Source organism: Nannospalax galili, unplaced genomic scaffold (assembly GCF_000622305.1).
Source record: "Nannospalax galili isolate Female #2095 unplaced genomic scaffold, S.galili_v1.0 scaffold205, whole genome shotgun sequence".
Classification (NCBI taxonomy): domain Eukaryota; kingdom Metazoa; phylum Chordata; class Mammalia; order Rodentia; family Spalacidae; genus Nannospalax; species Nannospalax galili.
In genome coordinates this window covers 2,718,691-2,741,868 of record NW_008353921.1, presented here as the reverse complement: position 1 = coordinate 2,741,868, position 23,178 = coordinate 2,718,691, and the positions used below count along the sequence as shown (strand labels likewise).

Sequence of the window (23,178 nt, the reverse complement as noted above, 5' to 3'; positions counted from 1 at the left end):
GCCTTATCAAAAGAAAGGAATGAATGAAGGGAAGAAAAGCTATCTACAGTCACACAGAGAACCCTTATTTTGACTACCATTCCAAATCCCCCAAATTGTAGCCAAATCCATGCTCCTGTATGCTGAGTCTGTACACACTTGTGGGATGCATCCCTGTGTGCCCACACCTGTGAATGGGTGTGTCTGAAGTGAGCAAATGCCTGCAAAAACCCACTTGTGAATGAATCCATGTCAACACACACCACTGGGCCTGTGAGAGCTGCTCACTCCCTCATCAGACAGTAACTCAGCTCTTCCTATAGGACACGTCCCAGGAAACCCACAGGTTAAGAAGGAGCCAGTCGTGGAACAAGTGAAAATAAAAATCTCATTCATGTGTGTATGTTCACACAGGCGAGAAAGTGTTGATCACAACAGCTCTGACCACATGACTAGCATTCCATTTCATCGAAGAAATGAAGACTTGGAGAGGCTGCATAGTCGGTCCAGTCACATAGAAATGCTCAACTTGTAGGGGAGCAGGGAGCTTCTAAAGGACTATGTCTACATGTGCATGGTATGCCCATATGCTCCCATCTGTGCATGACCATGTCTGCATGCAAGTGTGTGTGTGTGTGTGTGTGTGTGTGTGTGTGTGTGTGTGGACATGTACCTGGAGAACCTTTCACATACATCTTCAAATATTCTATTATCCAGATCTTCTGCACTATAGTATATCAGTATCACCAAACCTTCTGAACACTTCCTAAAACTCTGTACACAGAGGCAGAAGTAGCCTGTCCTGCTGAGCAGAGCTGGGGACCCCCATGTCACTTGCTTCCTGGAGCAAGCCAGCCTGGGAAACGTGCCAGAGCTCACAGTCCCTCAGGAAGCTTAAGAAGCTCTTCCCTTCCCAGGAAGATAAGAAAACTGCACAAGGCTAATCCTTACATGCTCCCAGTGGGAATACACTGCCCAAGATATACAGGACCAAGCCTGGCTAGGCCTTTCCCTTTCCGATCATAGCCAGAGGCTATACACACAGAGACACCTATGTGGGGGCAAGATAGTCAGGAATGAAAATGAGTGTTGAAAATCAGCTTATCTTCAAAGCATCTTTTCTCACACCCCTGATAAGGATCTTGAAACACCATGGCAGCACGGCAGTGAGGTGGGTACTATCAGAGAGAGCCATCTTGAAGCATTTATTTACTATCCAAAACATAACTTTGTGTTTGTCATAAGTCTCTCCCAGGTGATCATAACTGCAAAGTAGAATCGGCTGATATCTGATGGCAGGACAATAGTATGTGACCATCCCGTGTGGATGCTCCATATGAATACCCCAAACCTATACCATAAGCAGATTCTGTGCAGAATTACAAAGAGATGTGACCGAGTGCCGAAACCAGTATAGACACAAAGGTGGTGGGCTGGGGAGATGGTAAAGTGCGTAAAAGCGCTTGCTGCATAAGCCTGACAACCCGAGTTCAGATCCCTAGAATCCACATAAATGCAGGACACAGTCGCACATGCCTCTATCCTCCATCCCAGCAAGCCCCTCTGGCAGATGGGAAGCAGAGACAGGAAAGTCTCCAGAAGACTGAAGGCCAGCTAGTCTGGTTTACACAGCACTGAAGAGACCCCATTTAAACAGGGTGGAAAGGCAATGACTGACACCCAAAAGTGTCTTCTGACTTCCACAAATGCACTGTGGATGGCATACCCACACCCCATACATGACCAAACACAGACAGACAGACACACACACACACACACACACACACACACACACACACACACACAGAAGACAAGGGTGAACACCTTGAGCAAGGACCCATTATAGAGCAACTCAGCAAAATGTTGTTTACCATTAAGCAACATGGTGACCTCTGTGGACAGAACCACAGATGTCACAAGAAACCAAATTCTCCAAGAGACAAATGATTCTCCAAAGAATCAAAGAGAAATGGTACCACATGTCTCATTTGCCAATCAAGAAAATATTATTTGGGGACTGGAAAGATGGCTCAGCAGTTAAGAGCACTGGCTGCTCTTGCAGAGGACCTGGGTTCGATTCCTAGCACCCACACAGTGGCTAACTACGTTCTGTAACTCCAGTTTCAGGGGATCCAATCCCCTCTTCTGACCTCTGTGGGCATTGCACGACACGGGTACACTTACCTACATGCCAGCAATATACTTGTACACATAAAAAATAAAATATTTTTAAAAGAAAATATATTTTGGTATATTCACTAATGTGTTGTCTAATAATAAAAATGTTGTTCATCCGAGAGACACCTGTGTGAACATGTCTCCATCCTGTGTTTACTTTTTATCAAAACACACGAGACCAACAGGGAAATACACAAATCACCAACATTTGATCAATAAAGCAAAAGTATTTGCATAACCAGCTCAAGGGAGGAAAGAAACCTCTGAGCATCCCCACAGATCCTCAAAGCCCCTTTGTTAGTACTCGGCCTCTACAGGGGACCAGAGATCACATTTCTATCACCACAGTGCTCTGTGTCGGTGGCATTAGACAGGATGCTCCATGCTGTTGTCTGGCTTCTTTCGCTCAGTTTGTGAGTTTCACGCACATTACTACATGCGATCCTAATCACTCACCACATTGCTGTATGGTATACTGCAGGCAAGACCTGTCCCCAGGCCTTCAACCAACATACCTTTGATGGATGTTTGGACTGTTTCCAGTTATGTGGTTTAATTTTTTTTGTAATGTTTGGGACTGAATTCAGGGTCTCATGCCTGCTAGACAAGCACTCTAGACCGAGCTATATCCCTCAGCCATTGCTACACTTTTGATTTTGACACAGACAGGACTTCTACTATATATTTTCTTGCAGGACTTTTAAGAAAAGCCCATTTCATGATGCAAAGCAAAACGTCTTCCCAGTCCCTTACCTCTCCCACTTCCAGAGTTGGCAGCCACTCCCAAGGACAGCCTTGTGTCTCTCAGTCTGGCCCTACTACCTCTCCAAATTGTCGAGACTGGCCTTGAGTAGCTGGGGTTACAGCCCTGCACCACCAAGCCTAGCCAGCTTTGTGCGTTGATGAAAAACTCTGCTATGAGCATTCTCGGATGTGCCTCTGGTGAACATATGAAAGCATTTAGGAGATGAACCTCAGGGCACGGGGCTCTGTGTTCAGCTGTTGATATTGAGAAATGGCTTTCTAATGAGGTCGTATCAATTTACACAGTGATGTACAAGGGCTCCAGGTCCCCCAGATTCTTGTTAACTTGGCTCTGTCTTGTCTCCATTTCTTCATTTGGGGGGCAGTATTTCATAAGTTCTAAAATGCTTCCTCATCCTCTACATTTCTATTGCTACCGCCAATAGCTTTTATCAAGGGGAGCAGCAAGGACCAAACAACTGTTCAATGCTTATTCATGGCACAAATTAACCACTAGCCACGGCCTACTCACGCATGAGGCCATCTTGGCACAGTGGATGCTCATAAATAACAGAGCCAAGTCTAAATACCCTTGAGCAGCTGTGGGACTTCCCTGTACATTTTCTAAAGGGGTTTTATTTGTTTTTGTTTTTGTTTTATCGAGCTAGGATCTACCTGTAGCCCCAGTTGTCCTAGAACTTACTATGTAGACCAGGATGGCCTTGATCTCACAGAGATCTGCCTGCCTCTGTCTCTCGAAAGCTGGCACTAAAGGCATGTACCCCCAACACCCAGTGTTCTTAAGAAACTTGTTAGGAGGAAGAGCCCAACTCATGGTGCAAATTAAAACTTCCTCATAGCCCTCCTGCCTCTCCCATCCACAGGGGCACCCTGTCCCTCCCAGCTTGGCCCAACCTCCTCTTGTAGGTCTACACCCCAATTCCCTAGTCCTCCAAGTCCTTGGCTCTCCAATCCTATGAGCCACCTTCCCCACACCAAGCTGGATGCTCCTGAGTTTTTGCAGACCACAGACTTTGCCACATGGCAAAGAGATGCATCCAGCAGCCTGGGGCACTGTCCTGGCTTGTGGGTCTCTAGCTAGACTTCTGTCGACCTCAAACATAAGCCTCATTTCTTCTCGGTCACGTGCCCCAATCCCAATAAAAGTGCCCATAGAAAATGGAGCAAACCTCTCCTAGCTCCTTTACAACTTTGCTTCTCCTCTCTAAATTACAAAATTGAACAAAATAGCCTTATCAGAGGAGAGTGCTTATGACCAGCACAAGCAAGCCACTGACTGCCCTACAAGGGAGGTGCTAGCACTTTCATTTTACAGACGTGGAAAGTGAGGCCCAAACAGGTGAAGGAATCTGATTAAGGACACACAGGCAGAGTAGGGACAGAAGCACAAGGAATAGGCTCACTGGAGCCTGTGGGGCTCTACCTCCCTGAGGAGCTGTCAGGAGGGAGATGCCAGGCCTGGCTGGGGTACCACTTCACCCCTGGGCCTCTCTTCCCATCAGAGCCTTGGGCTTGGAGTGCGGAAGGTGGGAGAGTGGCTGTCCAAGGTCTTGTAGCGTTCATGATCTGTGAGCCAGGGACAGTCAGATGGTAGAGGCTGCCGGGTGGGAAGGGACTGCACATCTCCAACAGGCTAGCAAAGATTGGGAGACACCTTTGGCTAGTTTGATGATTTTTCTAGGGACTTTTATTAGCACATTTTAAAGAGAGATAGCTTTACTTGCATCTTCCAAATTTCATCCCTTACCTTAATCTGATTTTCACTGGATAAGAGAGCTGACTGGACTCCCCTTTGCTCAGCTTTCTGATGCCACATCTGACTCCTGAGCCCATGACATCCTGGGCAAGTGTGACCTCAGTTTTTTCATCCATAGAAAGGGTACCTTAGTAGGATCTCACACTAACTACCATTTGTCATGTGCCAAATGCTGGAATACACTCTGGGTATAAATGCATAGTACTCTGCATCACTGGACGAGCTTCTGAAGATTAAGCTGAGATGTGGAAAAGGTGGTTAACTTGTCTAAATCCACAGTGCTCATATTAGTGTCCAGATAAACCCATCTCACCAACACCATTTCCTTATTACAACCCAAAGTGACTGTCAATACTCTCAGAGCCACTGACCCCATCTCTGGGTCCCTTTTGAATTGGTGATCCTCCTGAGCACTCAGGCAAGCGGTGGAGGAGGCCAGTCTCCAGAGCACCAAAGATGAACTGGAAGATGCTTCAGAGATGCTTATTGGTGTCCACTCACAGATAGCAAAAACCAGGGCTCAGAGATAGCACATGACCTGCCCAAGGGCAGAATGAGAGAGGCTGCAGTGGAGCCAGACCCAAGTTCCTGAGCCTCCAGAAGCTAAGAGTGCAATGCCGTTCTGAGTGGTACCTACATGCCTCCCTGTTTCTTCTTACTCACAGGGTAAGCTCACACATAGCAATGAACAGATGCTTTATGACCCTCTCTGTCAAAAAGCCAGACCCTACAGGAGATGCTAGCTAAGATCAAGGTGGGCTGGGAGAGGGGGAGGGGTACCATTTTTATGAAAACCCTTGAAATTTCATTTCCAACCCAGTGCTGGCTCCTCCCCCACTCCTCCCCCCATCCACATTGTTTCCATCACATTTAGAAAGAGTGAATGTTTCCTGGGATTCAATTTCCCTCATAATAGATGGAAGGAAACAAAACCATAGGCTGTAAACACTGCCTGCATTGTATGAGAAATATCTTTATGATGGGGAGCCATGGACAAACCAAGGTCCTCCCCTAAACCTGTCCCCTGATGCCTTCAATTTAAACATCTCACAGGCGGAATTCTGAGTTTTAAAATGAATATATTTTCAGCCAGAAATGCAGAGTGAAAACTGGGGAGAAGCAAGCACCAATTTCCTCTTGGCAGTTCTCTGTCAACGAAGCCCAGAGAACTCATGGTTTTTTTTTTGAGCCTGTGCCTCAGAAGGATGGGGGTGCACATCAGCTCCCTGGGATATACACTCAATTTCCTCCATGTGCAGAGGGTGGGGCTTTACCCCTCCTTGTATTTTACTCCCCAGCTGGGAAATGATATTAAATTTCATCAGATCTGAACAAAATCTACGGTCTTGAAGCCGTTTCCTTTCAGGCCGCTCATATTTATTCAGAATTCATGAATCATGTTCTGATAACACAACTGTAATTATTTTTAAAGTGTGATGTTTGTGGCTTTAATAGGAAATGCTTGCAAAAGGCCTTTTCTCTTTGATCGTTTGTAATCTTAGCTGTAATGCTGCGGTTGCCTTCTCTGTACCACAGCGGGCGGAACACAATTTCATTTTAATCTGAATCGCGAGCTCTTTACCCCTGTTTTAATTAAAGTAATAAAAGCCGTGTCATCTTTGCCCTTTGCAATGTACACAACAGACTCAGAGGCCGGAGTGACTAAGCGCAGCATCTCCGGGAGAGTCTTCTGCTCTCGGTGCATCCACTGTAAGTGGTTATGCGTTGAGAAACCCCAGCCACCTTTGGCTCTCTTCCTCATAGATGGGACAACAGTAATGAGGTGATAAAGGCTGTGCAAGAAGCCATTTGGCCCCAGTTCCCAAGCCCAGGGAAGTGCATAGCAAATGTTAAATATCATCACCATCATTTTTGTGGGGCAAATGCAACAACTTTTCCTGATTATTAGCGGGGGAACAGGCTCAGCTAGGCACCAACACAGGCCAAAGGAACAGAGTGAGGCAAAAACTTGAACTCAGAGCTTCCGCCCTTTTCTCATTCTGGGCACCTTACACTGCCCCCTACTGGAAGGGGCTTCTAGCACAAGGCTGCAAGGGCCAGTCTGTTCTCCCTGTAGTGTATAAATGTGCTTTACTGCAAGCACGCTGACAGAATGTGTCATTAAACCTTGGGATTTTGTTGTCGATCTGGCGGGTAAAAGTGGTAGTTTTAAATTGTTCGCCTTATGCATTTCCTTTTCTGTAACTGTTGGCTCAGATCTCCTTCCCTTTCCTCCATAATGGTTTTGAATTGATTTCATAGAAGTCTTTATATATTAAGGAGGCTGGTTCTTTAGCTACGTTGTGAGTTGAAAATATTATTGCCTAATTTTCTATTTGAATTTTCATTTTACTGATGCTGTTTGGGAATGCTAATGTTGTTTTATGTTACTTTATGGTCTCATTTTAAAACCTTTTTTTTCTAAGGCTTCAAGTAGAAATGTCTTTTCTGCTCCAAACCATAAAGCATATTAGAGGTGGTTTTGTGGCTCCATTCAATACACTTAAATCTTTAATTTATTTAAAATTTGCCTTTAAATTTTTCTGAGATGGTTTAATGTAGCTCAGGTTGCCTTTGAATTTTCTATGCAGCTGAGAATGATCTTGAACTCCTGATCCTCTTCTCGCTCTACCTCCAGAATGCTGGAATTATAGGCATATATCACCACACCCAGCTTTAATTTTATCATCTCTTGACAGGAAAGGCACTGTGAATTTAGCATCATCTTTCCCAAGCCGTCCCTCCCTCCTTGAAGCACTCTGCCTATGGCTTTAAAGACTCTCTGTTCTCCTGTTTCCAAACTATGTCACAGTCTGTTCCTCCTCTACTTTGGCTTCAGACCTCTTCAGTCCTGGGAGTTCATCATTCAAGAGCTGGATGGTTGTGCACATGGACACATGGTGGTGCATGCCTGAAATCTCAGAACATGGGAGATTAAGGCCATGAGTTTGAGGCCAGCCTGGGCTACATAGTGAGAACAAGGCCAGCCATGGATACATAGAAAGAATCTATCTCAAAGTGAGAGAGAGAGAGAGAGAAAGAGAGAGAGACAGAGAAACAGAGAGAGAGAGAGAGAGAGAGAGAGACAGATTTATTGAGCCCCTACTCCTCTCTCTCACCCCTCTTTGCACAAATCTCACCTATTCTCAGGGCTCCAAATCACAGGTTGAGAACTTACACTTTACATTTTCTATGAGCTCTAGTCTAGACAGTCACCTAACTACTGGCCATCCCCTCTTAGACAAGCATCTGAAATGTCACATGCCCAAGCCTGACCTCATGGAGTCTGCTCCTCCCCAAGGCCGAGAAGAGAGTACCGCCATGGTGGAGCCTGGAGTCATCCATCACTCCTTCCCTCTTTGTCTTCATGCATCACCCTCAAAACCTGCTAACTTGATTTCCAAGGCCACATCTACTTCATCTCCGTCTAGGACCAGATGATCCTTCACATGCCTAAACCACACCCTCCTACGGGTGTCTGTGTACCCACTCATGCTGTGAAAGCCGAAGATCCCATCATGGCATCAACCCCAATCCACTTACCCCTGACTCTGTTTTATATACACACATGAGATCCCGAGATCTTTCACATAAATCGTATCTAGAGCCACAAGAGTGGAAAACTACCCACAGTCAGGAAGGCATCACGAAGCATTGACATCTGTGGTACCTTGGAAGAGACTGGCATTTGTTGGGGGGAAATGCCTAGGGGGTTTCCATAGAGGAAACGGTGTTTATACTAACACAGAGGTGGCCAGAGGCTCATCTGTGTGACCAAAGCATTCTTTATGGTAATAAGACAATAGAAATAAGTCATCGCTAATTTCTCTGAACGCTGGTGCCAATTTGTACACGCTCTTACTTTAGATTCACTTGAAGAAGAGCTTCAGATGGGGCTTCATCGGAGGGGACTCAGCACAGGAAGGAAGGGGATACACCTGGCAAGACAGGGAGGGCAGGGACTGGGCCGTGATGCAGCCTTGGCTGCAGCTACACAGGGAATCTGGAGAGATGGTCACCCTTTGAAAAAAATGCAGTTGAATTTCTGACCACCCCATTTCCCCCAGTTCATGGTTGCCGTTTGTCAGAGGCTAATTTCCACAAGGGAAGAGTCACAGCAGCTAGACCTGGGCGTCTTAGACTACCAAAGAGAATCTGATGAAGTGCCACCAGAACCCACAGCCCCATCTCGTTTACTTCTCCCAGCATCCCCAGGGGCAGGTGTTGTTCTTCCTGTCCAGTAGGGAGCTGACATCACTTGCATAAGGGTACCTGGTCCACACTGGAGCATGGAAGAGCAAGGATGTAAATGGTGGGTGCTTAAGCCCTTCCCAGGTAGAGTCTCCTTCCTGGGTCACAAAACCCAGGAAATAGCAATCCCTGCAGCTTCAAGACAGGGTCAGCTCTCAGCAGGGAGAGCTGGTCTCTATCAGGCTGATCCCTGAGGCTGCAGCTGGGGCTGTGGCCCTGCCTGAAAACTCATTCTCAGGCCACTCAGGCAAGTCTAATACCAAAGAAACACAAGGTCTAGGGGATGGAGTGATAATTTACAAAAACTAAGGTAGCGATGCAGAAATTTTGTGGCGATTTTGACAACAAGCAAGCAAACAAACAATAGAGCATGCGTTTGCAAAAGCAACTTCAAGCCTTTAAGATCTGGTTTGGAAATTGTTAGAAAGGGACCCAGTTGGCTGACACACATCTATGGGAGCATGGGTCTAGGCTGCAGTTTCTAAGCAAAGAAAATGATGTTTCAGGAGAAGTGTTGATAAAATTGGACAGCCTGGAAGCCAGTGCTTGCCAGAAAGGGCTCCCTATCCATATCCAGAGCTTTTGAATCATAAGGGGCCCAATACACCTTGCTACAAGGGTGAACCTGGTATTTAAATGTACTTGCAAGATATATTTACAAAATATATTCTATGGTATTTAGAGGGTTTAGTCCTGGAAGCTTCTGAGACCTTCATTTTGGTCATGTTCATGTGGGTCGCACAGTAACTAGGGCATTTAGATCCCTGCAGTTAATAAGACAACGTGTGTGTGTGTGTATGTGTGTGTGTGTGTGTGTGTGTGTGTGTGTGTGTGTGTGTGTTCAAGTAGAGATTCAGGAATAGAAAAGGAAATATACAGCATTCTTGCCATTAAAGACCAGAGGCCAGTAGAGTCCCACCAAGCCAGGAGGGCAGTAGAAGAGCCTGAGTTAATTATTCAGCAAGATCAGCATGAACCTCATGTCCTATCTCCCGTGTGTGGCTACAGTGCTTGCTGGTCCTCTCTTCAAGAGCTGGCATCTATTTTTCCATTCCTTGATTCTATACCTGCCTGTAATTGGCTTTGACCACAGGATGGAGTTGGAAGTAGTGACGTCTAGGTCTCAAGAGGTCTGGCAGCTTCTGCCCTTGCTGCTCTGGAAACTTTGTCCCCACCCTGAGAACAGCCTCAGGCTAACCTGTTGGTAGTGAGGGGGAGCTCCTGGGAGCTCCTTAAGAGCTTACTGCTGTCTGTCTTTCCAGAGATTCTAGGCAGGAACAGCCAGCCACAAGCTGAGCCCAGCCAAGGTGCCAACCCATGCAACCATGCACGACTTAAATACCTGTTGCTTGAAGCTACTACACTTTGAGGCATTTCTTATGCAGCACTTTGACAAGTCTGGACTGCATTTGCAATTGCTGGTATTTGGATCATACTACTGGCCAGACTTGGTTAATCTCAGAGAATTCTAATTATTATTATCTTTTGACTCAGAGTATTACTATGCTACTTGATCTGACTTTGGTCTCACTATGCACCCAAGGCTGGGCTCAAACAATCTTCCTGCCTCAGCTTCCTGAATGCTGGGTTTCCAGGTGTGCATTTCTATGCCCAGCTTCTAATGTGTTCTTCACAAAGTCTTAAGTTAGGGAGACCCACTGGTGACAGTAAAAAAGATCTAGAAGGATCCTCAAGAAGTCCAACCACCTTGTTCTACTGTTGGGCAGACACTGCACCCTATGGAGTATAATACAGCAGTTAAGGATCAGATCTCTCCACTGTGGAGATCATAGTCTAGTGTGTAAATCAAAGACTAGCCAAGTCATGTCACACCTACCTAGATCGTGAGAGCCATGAATTAAAGCTAACTGGTACCATGTCAGACAATCATGGGGAAAGACCTAATTTGGATTTGGAGGTCACAAAGAGCTCTCCAAGGAAAGGACATTTAGGGCAAGCAAGTTGGTGGCAGCTTTAGGGTAGGAACAAGGTGCTCCATAGGCAGAGCAAGTGTGAGGCTCTGGGCGAGCTCCTGGCTGAGTGGGTCAACCGCAGTGATTTGTTTATAAATGGACTCGGTGGTAATGTCCACTTATTCTCAAAGCTTCTGGGAGGATCAGCTGCAACAGTGCTGAGGGGGGCACTGCAGTATGGGGCAGACGGTGCAGGCTGTCACTCTTAATGGCTTGGGGGCAGACGATACGTGTTTGCTTTGAGCATCCTCTCAAGGACGATGTTCCCTCTGCCTAACACAGAGCCCCAAGTCCCACTTTACCTTCTTGATGGAAAGAGCACACTAACACTGCCCATTGGGGTTAGAGAGAGAACCTGTTTTGCCACAGCATGGCTCTGAAGCAAGGGTGCAACATGGTGAAAAAATGCAACGCAGACTCATGAAAGGCTCAGAGATGTTCGAGAGTAAGCCCTGGTCTTCTGGGATGACCATATTTTTGAGGCAATGATGGATAATTAAGTAATGTCAGTAGACACTCCCAGGACCTGGAGTCTTGCCCACCATTCTTGTAGGCTGGCACATGTTAAGCAACAGCAAGGCAGCTTTGCAGCAACAACACAGTACTCAGACAGGGGCAGACAGGAGACGGGGCAAGGTATGGCGCCCCAGTATAAGTGCCCTTGCTGTGGCAGGGAACCGAGTACAAGGCCCTAAAGCCATCCCACGGAGACCACAATATCTTCCTCACTGGCAGAGTTCTCCACCAGCCACAGGCCCATAGCTTACTCATTTATGGCCCCATGGAACCTGTCACAAAGATACAATATGCCTGTTAATTAATAGTCCTTTGGTTTCTCCAGCTGAAAAATATGAGCCCAGCACGATGGCCAAATGGCCAGCCAACTTGGGTTGCCTGGACCAAGGGTAGAAGTCAGGTACAGGACCAGGCTTGCCCTCCAGCTGCCCAGAGTTCCCAGCAGCTCTGTACTCCTTGGCCCCACCCAGCACCCTGAGCTGGTATCACCTTGCAGGTTCTACTGCCTTAGGATGCCATCTTCTGTGTGGCCACAGCATGCAGTGAGGACCTCCTCGGGGTCACTCACACTCTGTAGTAAGAACCCTCCCCAGGGTCACAGCCTGTAGTGAAGAATCTCCCTGGGGTCACAGACTTCAGTGAGGTCATGGCCTACAGTTAGGATCCCCCTATAGTCACACCTGCAGTGAGGACCCCCTTATGATCTTATAAAGAAGACCGCCTACAGTGGATACCCACCCTATAGGCACATACTGTAGTGAGGACCCTCTTTGGGGTCATAACCTGTAGTGAGGACCTTCCCCAGGGTTACAATTGGTAGCAAGGATGTTCTCCATTGAGAGATAGTTAATGCTCTACTATGTGAAAAATCTGGTTCCATCTATGACCTCAGAGGCCTTTGTCACCAGGGAGGACTTGGCAGGAAGCCTTTGCTCTCTGTGCCATGTCCACAAGCTTCCTTAGTGACCTCAGGCAGCAGATTCCCTGTGAGGGGGAGAATGTGCTCACTTGTGTGGGGGCACACACGTACTCATATCAGGTGTCCCCATAGGTGCTGTGCAGGAGGCAGTTATGCAGAGAGCACGGGAGACCTCAACTAGGTATTGCTGAAATCTGTCTCACACAGGGAATGTGGACAATGCACTTGGAGTATTAAGTTCCCGGCGATGCCCCACAGTAGCTAGGGGCTTAATTTACAGTCAACACTGTAGTTCTGCCTTGGTTGCACCTAGAAAGGACTCAACTGGTATTCTTGAACATTCTGAGGGAATAGTAGTGGGCCATGCCCCAAACCTCTCCAGACCTCCTACCTCTGGAGCAGCTCGGCTCCACCAGCCCCAGGCTCAGACGCCCACTCAGGGAGGAGGGGCACTCACCTGGCTGGTTGATAGGAGTTCTGGGTTTCCGTCACTCATCCCCACGTAGGTACTCTCACCATCAAACTAGAACACAGAGAGAGAGGTGGTTCTGATTAAAATATTCTTGGAGAGCACCAGGACACACAATATGAGGAGTTCAGGGGACTGTGCTGAGGGGGGGGCGGGCTGAGAGGCCTGCAGGGGAGAGAGGTGGTTCTGATTAAAATATTCTTGGAGAGCACCAGGACACACAATGTGAGGAGTTCAGGGGACTGTGCTGAGGGGGGGCGGGCTGAGAGGCCTGCAGGAGCCCTGGATACCCAAGGCCCCATTCTAGCAAGGCCTTTCCAGGTTGGAAAAGGTGGCCCTTGAGAACCCAGGTTAGTACCACTGGTCACATGTAGAACAGACAGGAAATCCTTTCTGCCATCCATACTTTGGCCACTGACACAGCACAGTGGCTCGTCAGGCACTGAGTCTCTCACCCCTGCAAGTATGCAAGTGAGTCTCTTGGCCAAAGTGAACAAGGCAATCAGCTAGAGCCAGAATTCCATGTGCCAGGGAAGGGCCAAGGTCTTCATTGCCTTGGGGTCAGGACAGCCTGCCCCAGACATGCCCTCCATGTCTTGCTATCCAAAACAGCTTTCTCCTCCCCTGCCCCATTTTAGCCCCTAAGGCCATGACCATGGACATGAGGACTGTGGTGGAAACCAGAGGGGCACTACAATCCTGTGTTGGAAAGCTGCCACCTCTGGATTCAGGAAGAAGTGCCCACCATGGGGAACAGGTACAGGGAAAGAAACATGGGTCCTGGACAGAGGCTACCCCTTGCCTCTGATACGTGATCTTCAGCAGGTACCTAACTTCTGAGGCTCCTTATCTGTCAATGGAGGGGCTATGTTGCTAGTCCCCTCTTCATAGACTTATTACAGTTTAGAGCACCTGACTCAACATGTCACTATGTCTCGGGCTTGGGAAAAGGGTGTCTTTACAGAGTTCCCTGGAAGCAGAGCCTGAAGCAAGGGTTCAAATGCATATTTTTGAGGGAGTGATCTTTAGGAATGACCCTCTAGGGGTTAGAGGGGACAGGACAGGACATTGGCTGGAACTAAGCAAGAACACTGACTTCAGCCTCATCTTATCATAGCTCTGAGACATGAAATGCACTGCAGAGTCAGTTCTAACATGAAGTAAGGGGTGGCCTTTCATAGTCCACATATATCAGCCACTGGTGTAGCCTGCCATTAGGAGATGTAGGGTGACCACAACCTTCTGAACAAGATGGCCCCCACTGAGCCAGAGTCAAGAATTTAAGAGGACTGTACCTGCCTAAGACCATTTGTAGCCACTGCTCACAACAGGTGGGCAAACAGGTCATTCTGTTTTAATTAAACAATTTCTTAAGATATGTTCACATGGAAGAAAGTTCTGAAAGAAGAAAAAGCAATGCAATGGTTTCTGTCCTACTTGGCCTCCCGGGCACGGGCTGGCCCCACCCAGTCGTCAGGCCCTGTCCAAGCTGGTCTACTGGTGCGCATTGTACAGTCACTTCTTCCTCCAAATGATAACACTCCACATATCCCGTCTTGTGTCTCATTTTCCTGAAGAGCAACATATCTTGGAAAGTGCTCTCTATCCGAGTGTAACTGTTTCTCCTGGTACCCAGAATTCCATAGTAAGATGGCAATACAAACGCTCAACTAACTGAGCACATTCGTGGGCCAATGCACTTGTTCTCTCTTTTGCTATTCCAACATTACTCCATGGATATTTTTGTTTATTCATTGTTGTGCAGGGATATGAGTTTCTCTATGGGACTAATTTGTTTGAGTACAGTTGTGCAAACACACAAATTATTTTGGTAAACCTCAACAAGCCCTGTCATGGAACTCTACACTTCACCAGACATGCAGATAGATGTCAGTCCAAGGTCTTCCCTCAGCGCACTGCACAGCAAGCTTCTCAAAGGCTAGCCCCACCTCTGTGGACTCAGAGAGCCAGCCTCCCCCAGCACCATCTTGTTCTCTGTTCCACAGCCTGCAACCTCCTAGCACTCTGCCATGTTCACTGCCCAAGCTGGATTCCCCTACCATACCAAAGGCTCCCAGGGATCATCTCATGCTACCTGTGAAGGAGGAAATAAGCTTAACCAGGTATCTGAAGCATTTTCTAAAGCAGTAGCAGTTAGGCATATGACAATAGATAACAGGAAAGTAGACTGTAAGATGTCTCCCAAGCCTTGTGCAACGGCTAGATTGAAGTCAGCAAGAAAGAAAGGGCCTGTCATCTTTGTTCCCAGATATGCAGAGTGGGCAAGTGATTAAAAAAAATGTGGCAAATGAATAAACCATCCCTGGCTCTGAGTGACATGCCTTATATTGAAGATCTCATTTACCCTTCTCAATGGTCCTATTTCCCCCATTAAAAGCCAAGGAAACAGGGAAGAGAGTAAGTCACTCAATGGGAGAGAGACTATGCTCAAGCACTATTTGTTCTCTTTGTCAGGCTTCTCCCCCACCATGCTGCAAGCTCCCCGATAGCAAACACCAAGGCTTTTCTAGATCCTTCCATGTCATCAACAATCAGCCCAGAGTCCAGCATACAGAAGATGCTTGACAAGTGTGCTCAAGACTCAGAGAGGGAGTCTTAGAAAAGAAGGCCTCAGGGCTGGAGAGATGGCTCAGCAGTTAAGAGCACCCCCTGTTCTTGGAGACAACCCAGGTTCGATTCCCAACACCCATGTGGTAGCTAACAACCTTCTGTAACTCCAGTTTCAGGGGATCCTATGCCCTCTTCTGACCTCCACAGGCATTGCACGACACAGGTAGACTTATATACATGCAGGCAATACATTCATACACCTAAAATAAAAAATAATAAATAATCTGGGCGTGGTGGCGCATGCCTTTAATCTCAGCACTCAAGAGGCAGAGGCAGGAGGATCTCTGTGACTTCAAGGCCAGCCTGGTCTACATAGTGAGTTCTAGGACAGCTGGGGCTACAGGAAGACCCTGTCTCTAAAAGACCAAAATAATAATAATAATAAATAAAATATTTTTAAAACGGAAAGGAGGTCTCCTTGAAAAGGAGGCCCTGGAGGCTAGCAGCAGCTCTTGGGGCTGACAAGAGAATGGGGCAGTGGACTCCCATGAGGTCACCAGAGTGTGTCACAAGTAGGTTTATTTATTCACTCAGTTATTCAAGCAACATCTAAGAAAAAGCGGCCATATGCTAGAGTGAAGCTTGCCTTGGCTTAAAGGAAGGACTTGGTTGGTGGAGTGTTCAGGCAAGGCCTGGGTCTGCCTCAATTCAGATGGCATGGGTGTCTAGTACAGCACTCTAGAGCATGTTGGGGCTGAATAGCTATGAACAGGCACTGATGCAAAGAGAGACCAATAATCTGCACACCTCTGCTAGAGCTGCACTGGTCAGAGAACTCTTAGAGACAGGATATTTTATGGGTGTAGACCCTGAGGGCTCTAGGGCTCCCTCAAGGCTTGGACTTCAGGACACAAAGGCCTGGGGTTTCCTCTCTAGGCCCCTTCCTCATGAAGGACTCTTTCTAGAGAAGGAATGAGTAAGAAGAGGCATATAACCTCTTCTTCCCTTAGACAGCAGGACCACCTTCTCCTCCATACATGCACAGACCAGATGGAAAACACATCTACACCACTACCCTATGCATTCTGGGGTGAGCAGAGGTATATCGTGTATACAGTATGCCTGGGTGTGGGAACACACATGTGACACAGACCCAGGTTTGTGTGGACCCATGCTATGCAAAGTTCTGTCTCACAGGTCCCATACTTATTGTGCACAGAACACAAGCAGAAGGGTGCACATATTATTCTGTGTGTGACTGGCACACAATCCCCACCACACATACAGGAAAGGAAGGGTGCCAGGCATAGAAACACACCATATACCTGCAACTGTCTACTGGAACATGTGTAAGTGTGAACACAAACACACATTGCACATTCCCAGAGAGACACACAAAGTGATGACATATGGGCTGAAATCCTACATCTCACAATTTATCAGTCCCTAAGCCAAAAATCATTTCACACACTGTACAACCTTCTGCATGCTTCAAAATGGGCAGAAGAAATGCAGGGGGAACAGCAGCCTAAGGATTGCCATGAACGTCAGAACACCCTCTTACCCCACTGCCTGGAATAGATTAATTTTCCCCGTTTCATAGTCTAATTATAATTCCTTTTCCATTGCCATCTTCAGTCCTCATTACAGCTGGAAGATTGTTCTGCAAAAGCCAGGCCTTCATCTTCTCTTCCTAAGAGTTTTGTCATGGAAATGAGTTTTGGAATCTGAAAGAACCCATGCTTTTTGCAAATATCGAAATGTGTAGGGATAACCCTTTCATGTCAGCCACTGGGGATGGGCCCACAGAAGCTTCTAAAGGGTCTGTCTCTCTCCACACTGTGTGGTCGCCTCGGGGATAGGCGCTCTAAGCTCCCGTTCCAACAGTCATCCCTCAACCTAAGTACATCATGTTCCCCCAAAGGATTATTTTTAATCTTAAAGGATACCTGACAAGTAAGAAGCCAAAGTGAAAAATGAGAAGCCCTGATCTGAGAGAAACAGAGCCAAGCTCCATCTGTCCCACCTCAGGCAAGTTCCTTACTTGTAAGCCTTGGATTCCCCATTCTTCTGACCTGCAGGGTCTTTGATTCACAATAGAAAAAAGCATCTATACCTGTAGATATATCTGTGAGATGGACACATACGATAAGTATGCAGATGAAGGAAGGAATAAAATAAGAGATAGATGCATTGATGCAGGGACTGATGAATGATGGATGGATAGATGGATGGATGGAAGGATGGATAGATGCAGGGACCAATGAATGATGGGTGGATGAATGGATGGACAGATGATTGGATCAAGAAATGATGGATGGATGGATGGATGAAGGGTCTGATGAATGATGAATAGATGGATCTATGCAGGGACCAATGATGGATGAATGGGTGGATGGATGCAGGAACCAATGAATGATAGGTGGACAGATTAGTGCATAGGTAGATGCAGAGGCCAATGAATGATGGATGGATCAATTGACTGGTCAAATGATGCAAGGACCAATGAATGAATAATGGATGGGTAGAGATGGATGATGGGAAAATGGATAGATGGATGAATGATGGGTAGATAGATGGTTTATATGGAGGACAAATAGACAGATGGATAGTACAAATTTGCACTGTCCAACAGAAATATAATGCATCATAATGTCAGCCATGTGTATAATTGAAATTTTCTATTAGTTGCAACTTAAAAAAGTAAATAGGAGAAACTCATTTTAATGATGCACTCTATTTAACCCAATATAGTTATATGATTTTAACATATAATCAGAACAAATCTATTTATTTTTGATGAGATGGTTCATTAATGGGATGAAGGAATGAACAGATGCCTGGATATATGATGAGTAAGTACATGGGGTGTTGGGATGTATGGACCGGATGTTTGAGTCAAGAAGGAGGCATGGAAGAGTGGGTAGATGAGATAAGATGGCTGATTGTAAGGGGACAGGTACATGGAAGATGATGGGAATGGTGGAGGAGATGAACAAACGATGTTTGGGTGGGGGTCTGGGATACATGGATAGGTGTCTAGATGGTGAGTTCCTGGAAGGAAATGGGTCAAATGCTCAAGTGAATTAGTAGAGGGCTGGTAAGCGGGTCTGAATTTTTTTTCTTCCCTCTATACCATCCCTGGACAAGGCTATGGCCTCTCACAGCTGCTGCATGTCACTGACTCTCAAGTACGCATCTTTAGCCAAGCCACCACTAATTCTAATGTACAATTTCTCTCTGTCCATGTCCCCACATTTGGTCCTTAACCCCCACAATCTCATCCCTTGCAAAAACTTTTTGCTCAGTGTGCTGGATAGCTTTCGTGTCAACTTGACACACCTGGGTTGAGAGAGCCTCAGTTGGGGAATTGCCTCTATTGGACTGGCCTGTGGCCATGTCTGAAGGGCATCTTCTTGATGAGTGATGTGAGAGGGCCCAGCCCACTGTGGGTGGTGCCACCCCTGGGCAGGTGGGCCTGTGTTGCATAAGAAAGCAGGCCAAGCAGGGGCCAAGGGAGCAAGCCAGTAAGCAGCATTCCTCCATGGCCTGTGCTCCATCTCCTGCCTCCAGGTTCCTGCCCTGAGTTCCTACTTTGGACTCCCTGATGAACTACAACCTGGAAGATGAAAGCTGAATAAACCCTTTCCTCCCCAAGATGGTAGTGGTCAGAGTGTTTTGTCACAGCAATGAAGAAACAAACTAAGACACTCAGCTTCCCCACTGACCTAGCATCCTTGGGTCATCCTAGTCCCTCAACTCCCCAGATAAAACCCTTCTTGGCCTCTATATCTGCTCCTGAGCCTCAGATCATAGTATCCTCAATGCTGTAAGGGGGCTCTGGTACCCGCTTTCAACCTGGAGCGTTCTCCTCATTTTTCCACTCACTGAAATCCGGCTCTTCCTGGGTTCATTTCTTTCTTTCCTTTCATCTGGCCGTGCACTCCACCTGAATGGTCTTGTTTTATAAACTGGCATTCTTAGGTCCAATCTGAAAGTCTCCATCTAGCTAAGATCGGTTTTGGGCTTAATTATCTTCAGCCTGGTAACAGCATGGATTTGGCACTGCTTCCTCTATGCACAGCTGGGTGACCCTGGATTTCTCTTCTCCAAAGTTTTCTTACCTCTAAAACAACTAGGGGCTGGGGAGATGACTCGGTGGATAAAGTTCTTGCCATGCAAGTGTGAGAACTGGAGGTTGGATCCCCAGAGCCCACATAAATGCAGTAAATGCTCAGTTGGTGTGGCAGCCTATCTATAATTCCAGTGCTCAGAAGTCAGAGCAGGGGATCCCTGGAGCAAGCTGGCTAGCTGGACCAGCCAAATCAGTGAGCTCTGGATTCAGCAGACCCTACCTCAAAGAATAAGGCAGATAACTATTAAGAAAGACTCCCAACATCAACTTGGGTTCCACATGCACACACCTGTACATACTTGTGTGCCCACACACATTAAAACACACAAGCACACACTGAAAGGAACCCCAAGAGCAGCTGTTATTTCTACTTTATGACATTTTTGATATGTTATCAGTCATCCAATTGGAGTTAATATCTGCAATACAGTGTTTAATAATGTTAACTACTTCTGACAGGTGCTCAATAGCTGTTGCCTAACGCTGTTGTTATATGCTCACCCATCCCCTCATCAGCTCCAATCTCCTCATTTCACTGATGACCTTGTCTACGTCACTGAAAAACTGAGGCCTCAGCTAGGCCTCTCAACCCTGCTAGCCTTCCACAATTATTTCCACCTCATCATTCTGTCTTCCTTTTGTTTAGTCTGGAAAGGTGAAGGGTTGCCCTCCAGTTCAAGGTCAGTCCCCTTTCCCTGAGCCCCTTTCCTTTAACCCCTCCTTTCAAATTAATTTCAGTGTTTGGAGCCAAATGAGCCCAGTCAGGGCCTTTGTTGTATCAGGTACCAAGAGGTACCTAAGTCTTTATTATGTGCTGCAGAACGACCCAACCCCCAAATGCCAGGGGCCAATAATCTGCCTGTGAATCTACAAACATGTAACAGGTAACCGGGAGACACGGGAAAGTTCAGGGACTCAGAGGGTGTAGCGGGGCATGGCCGTTTGTTGAACAGCACCCAGTGAGTGCTTGCTGTATGCAGATAGTGCACCAGATGTGTAATGACTATGATGATCAGACAGGGCCCTGGCTTCCAGAGCCATCAGACTTGTGGAGAGGTGATGGTCCTTCATCTTCCTGCCTTTTCCCCAACTTTGCAAAGGACAGAGAGGTCAATTCTTAGCACCAGTTCCAAGCCATAATGAGTGACCACAGATGGGTTCAAAGCCCATCTGCACTCAGCAGGGATAGTACTGCATCAGTCAGTCTCTGAAAGCCAAACTGTCAGTAAAAGTCCTACTCCAATAATTGCATGGCCACAGCTGGGGACCTGTTGCCAGGCAAAGAACCTCCTGTTTCTGTGTTTCTTATCCCAGGACTCCATGATTCCCTGAGCCTTGCAAAGACCAGCCTTGGTTTAACTTGTAGCTCTTCAAAGAAGCTTCTTCAAAGGATGCCTTCTTTGACACCTATGACAGGGACCAGGATGGGGCTAGTGCAGAGGAAAGGAATCAGTGGGGTGGGCATGGGGGGTTCATGATGTAGAAGACTTTCGGAAGTGACGAAAGAACACGTGTCCAGGTTTCTGTGACCATTGGCCAGTGAGCACATATCTGTACACCAGCTCCTGGCCCAGACCTATGCCTGGCATCACATTGGAAATCCTGAGAAATTGCAAAGCTGCCATCCCCACTACAGAGATAAGCAAGGTGAGGCTTAGAGTAGCTGGGAGCTTACCCAAAGTCAACCAGCCCCTTTGCAGTTGGCCTTGACCCCAGGTACCAAAGCAGCAGTTGTGAAGAAGCTGCTGCTCCTGTGCTCTACACAGAGACACAGATCAAAGATGAAGGATGCACAGCTCTCAGTCCCAAGACATCAAGCGAGCTGCCTCGTGGAGATCTGAAGAGGAGCAATCAAAGCAGCATGCTGCTCCCACCAGGCCCAACACAGGCTGTGAGAATACTCAGTCTGCACAGACAAAGCTCAGCTTGAAAGTCAGAGGCACGCACATGGCAGCTGTGACTGTGGCTCTGCTGAGAGTGCGGTTTCATGTGGGAGTCTCAGGAGACACACACAAGGGCAGAGAGGCCTTTGCAGATAGAGGAGAAATAGGAATCAGCCTGACCAGAGGACCCTCAGGCTTGAGCAAACCCAGGCCCCTCACCATATGGAGGAGTGCAATGGTAAGGAATATGCAGACTGGCAGGGTCCAAATCCTGGGCTGACTGCTATCACCACCCACATTTGATAATTGCTTTTAACTAATTACTGAGTCTCACTTTCCTCATCTGAAAAAGGGGGTGTGATGGTCACTGAGATTAAGTCAGTAAAAACCTGGAACTTAGAACACTGTAGTTCAGAACAAGCTGTCAATCATGTGAGCTAGCTCTTGCTTAACTGTTTCATCCTTACAACTCTGTCAAGTTCTGTGAAGGGTCCTCCCACCAAGGTCTGAAGGCTCCAGCATGGGAAAGAGCCCTGGACTCGGCTTACTGCACACAACTTGAAGTAGAGTTTGTAAGTTAAAGTCTCTAAGAAAGTCTAGCTGAGAATTGATCCCTGCACTCCCCCATGATGACATCATGATTTGTTCCTGAAATAATCATCAGTTTCCCTCCAATGATGTTTAGCTCCTGCTTTGCCAGACATGGTGCTGGGCAAATTTTGTGTAAACTGTGTGGTCTAAAGCAAGTGACCTCATGGTCCTGGGCCTGGGGCTTTATCTATTCATGATGGGGAGGCAAAGTCTTAGTCATGACCTGCCAGAGGGGCTGAGAATGGCTGCATGAGTAAGTCCAGAGCCCTGGGGACCCTTCTTCCTCATGCTGACAGAAATTGGTACCACTTGGTTTTGGGTTTTGTTTTGCTTAAGATAGGGTCTTTCTATGGCCCCATCAACTTGGAACTCACTATGTAGACCAGGCTGACCTTGATCTCACAGAGGTCTACCTATCTCTGCCTCCTGAGTATTGGGATTAAAGGTATATACCACCACACCCAGTTGGTACCACTTATTTTTAACAACTTGAGTCAATAAAAACCATTCAGAAGTAGTATAACAATTCTGGTCAAGTTCCACAGATGAGTGTTACCAGGTGCCAGGCTCTTCTGGAAGGTAGAACCTGTCCCCACCTCACAGATAGGAACAGAGCTGGCTCTGTTCTTACCTCTTCTAGCCTGTGTTGTCCAGAAGGGTTAGCCACCAGTCACAGGTGGCTGGTGAGGCCTGGAAATGTGGCTTGTCCATACTGAGGCGTTCTGTATGTGATATATAGACTGGATCTCAAAGGCATAGGGTAAGAACAACAAGAACGTACAGTAGCACATGAATGATGCTATATTGATTGTTTGCAGAAATGGTCCTTTAACTGTCCCGGCTTAGCCAGAATATATCATTGGCATTAATTTCACCTGTGTCTTTCTTTCCTTTGTATGGTTCGTCTTATGTTTATATTTATTTTTACTTTTTCAGCTCCCCAGGGCCTCCCACACACTGAGCAGGTGCTTCACCACTGAACTGCACCCAGCCTCACTTGCCTTAAGCTTCTATTGGACAGTGCTGGCTCAGCCACTGTCTACTCCAGACCCAGAACTCTGAAGAACGGTTGACATTAGCAATAGCCAAATCCAAATCCCTGTGTTGATATAAGGAAATTGAGGCTCACAGAGAAAGTGACTTGTTGAAGACAGATCCGACAAAGTGTCATTCATTCATTCATTCATTCATT

General features: G+C 46.9%; 1 protein-coding gene across 7 annotated transcripts in view; it reads right to left on the bottom strand.

Moving 5' to 3' along the window:
* Positions 1-23,178, bottom strand: part of Tox2 (TOX high mobility group box family member 2) — a 137,309-nt gene that overhangs the window by 69,900 nt on the left and 44,231 nt on the right. For all 7 annotated transcript variants that reach the window (XM_008850994.2, XM_008850998.2, XM_008850993.2 and 4 more), the window contains one exon: positions 12,795-12,860. In XM_008850994.2, the coding sequence (XP_008849216.1) occupies positions 12,795-12,833 (39 nt within the window). In that variant the 5' untranslated portion in view covers positions 12,834-12,860. The remainder of the gene's footprint in view (positions 1-12,794; positions 12,861-23,178) is intronic.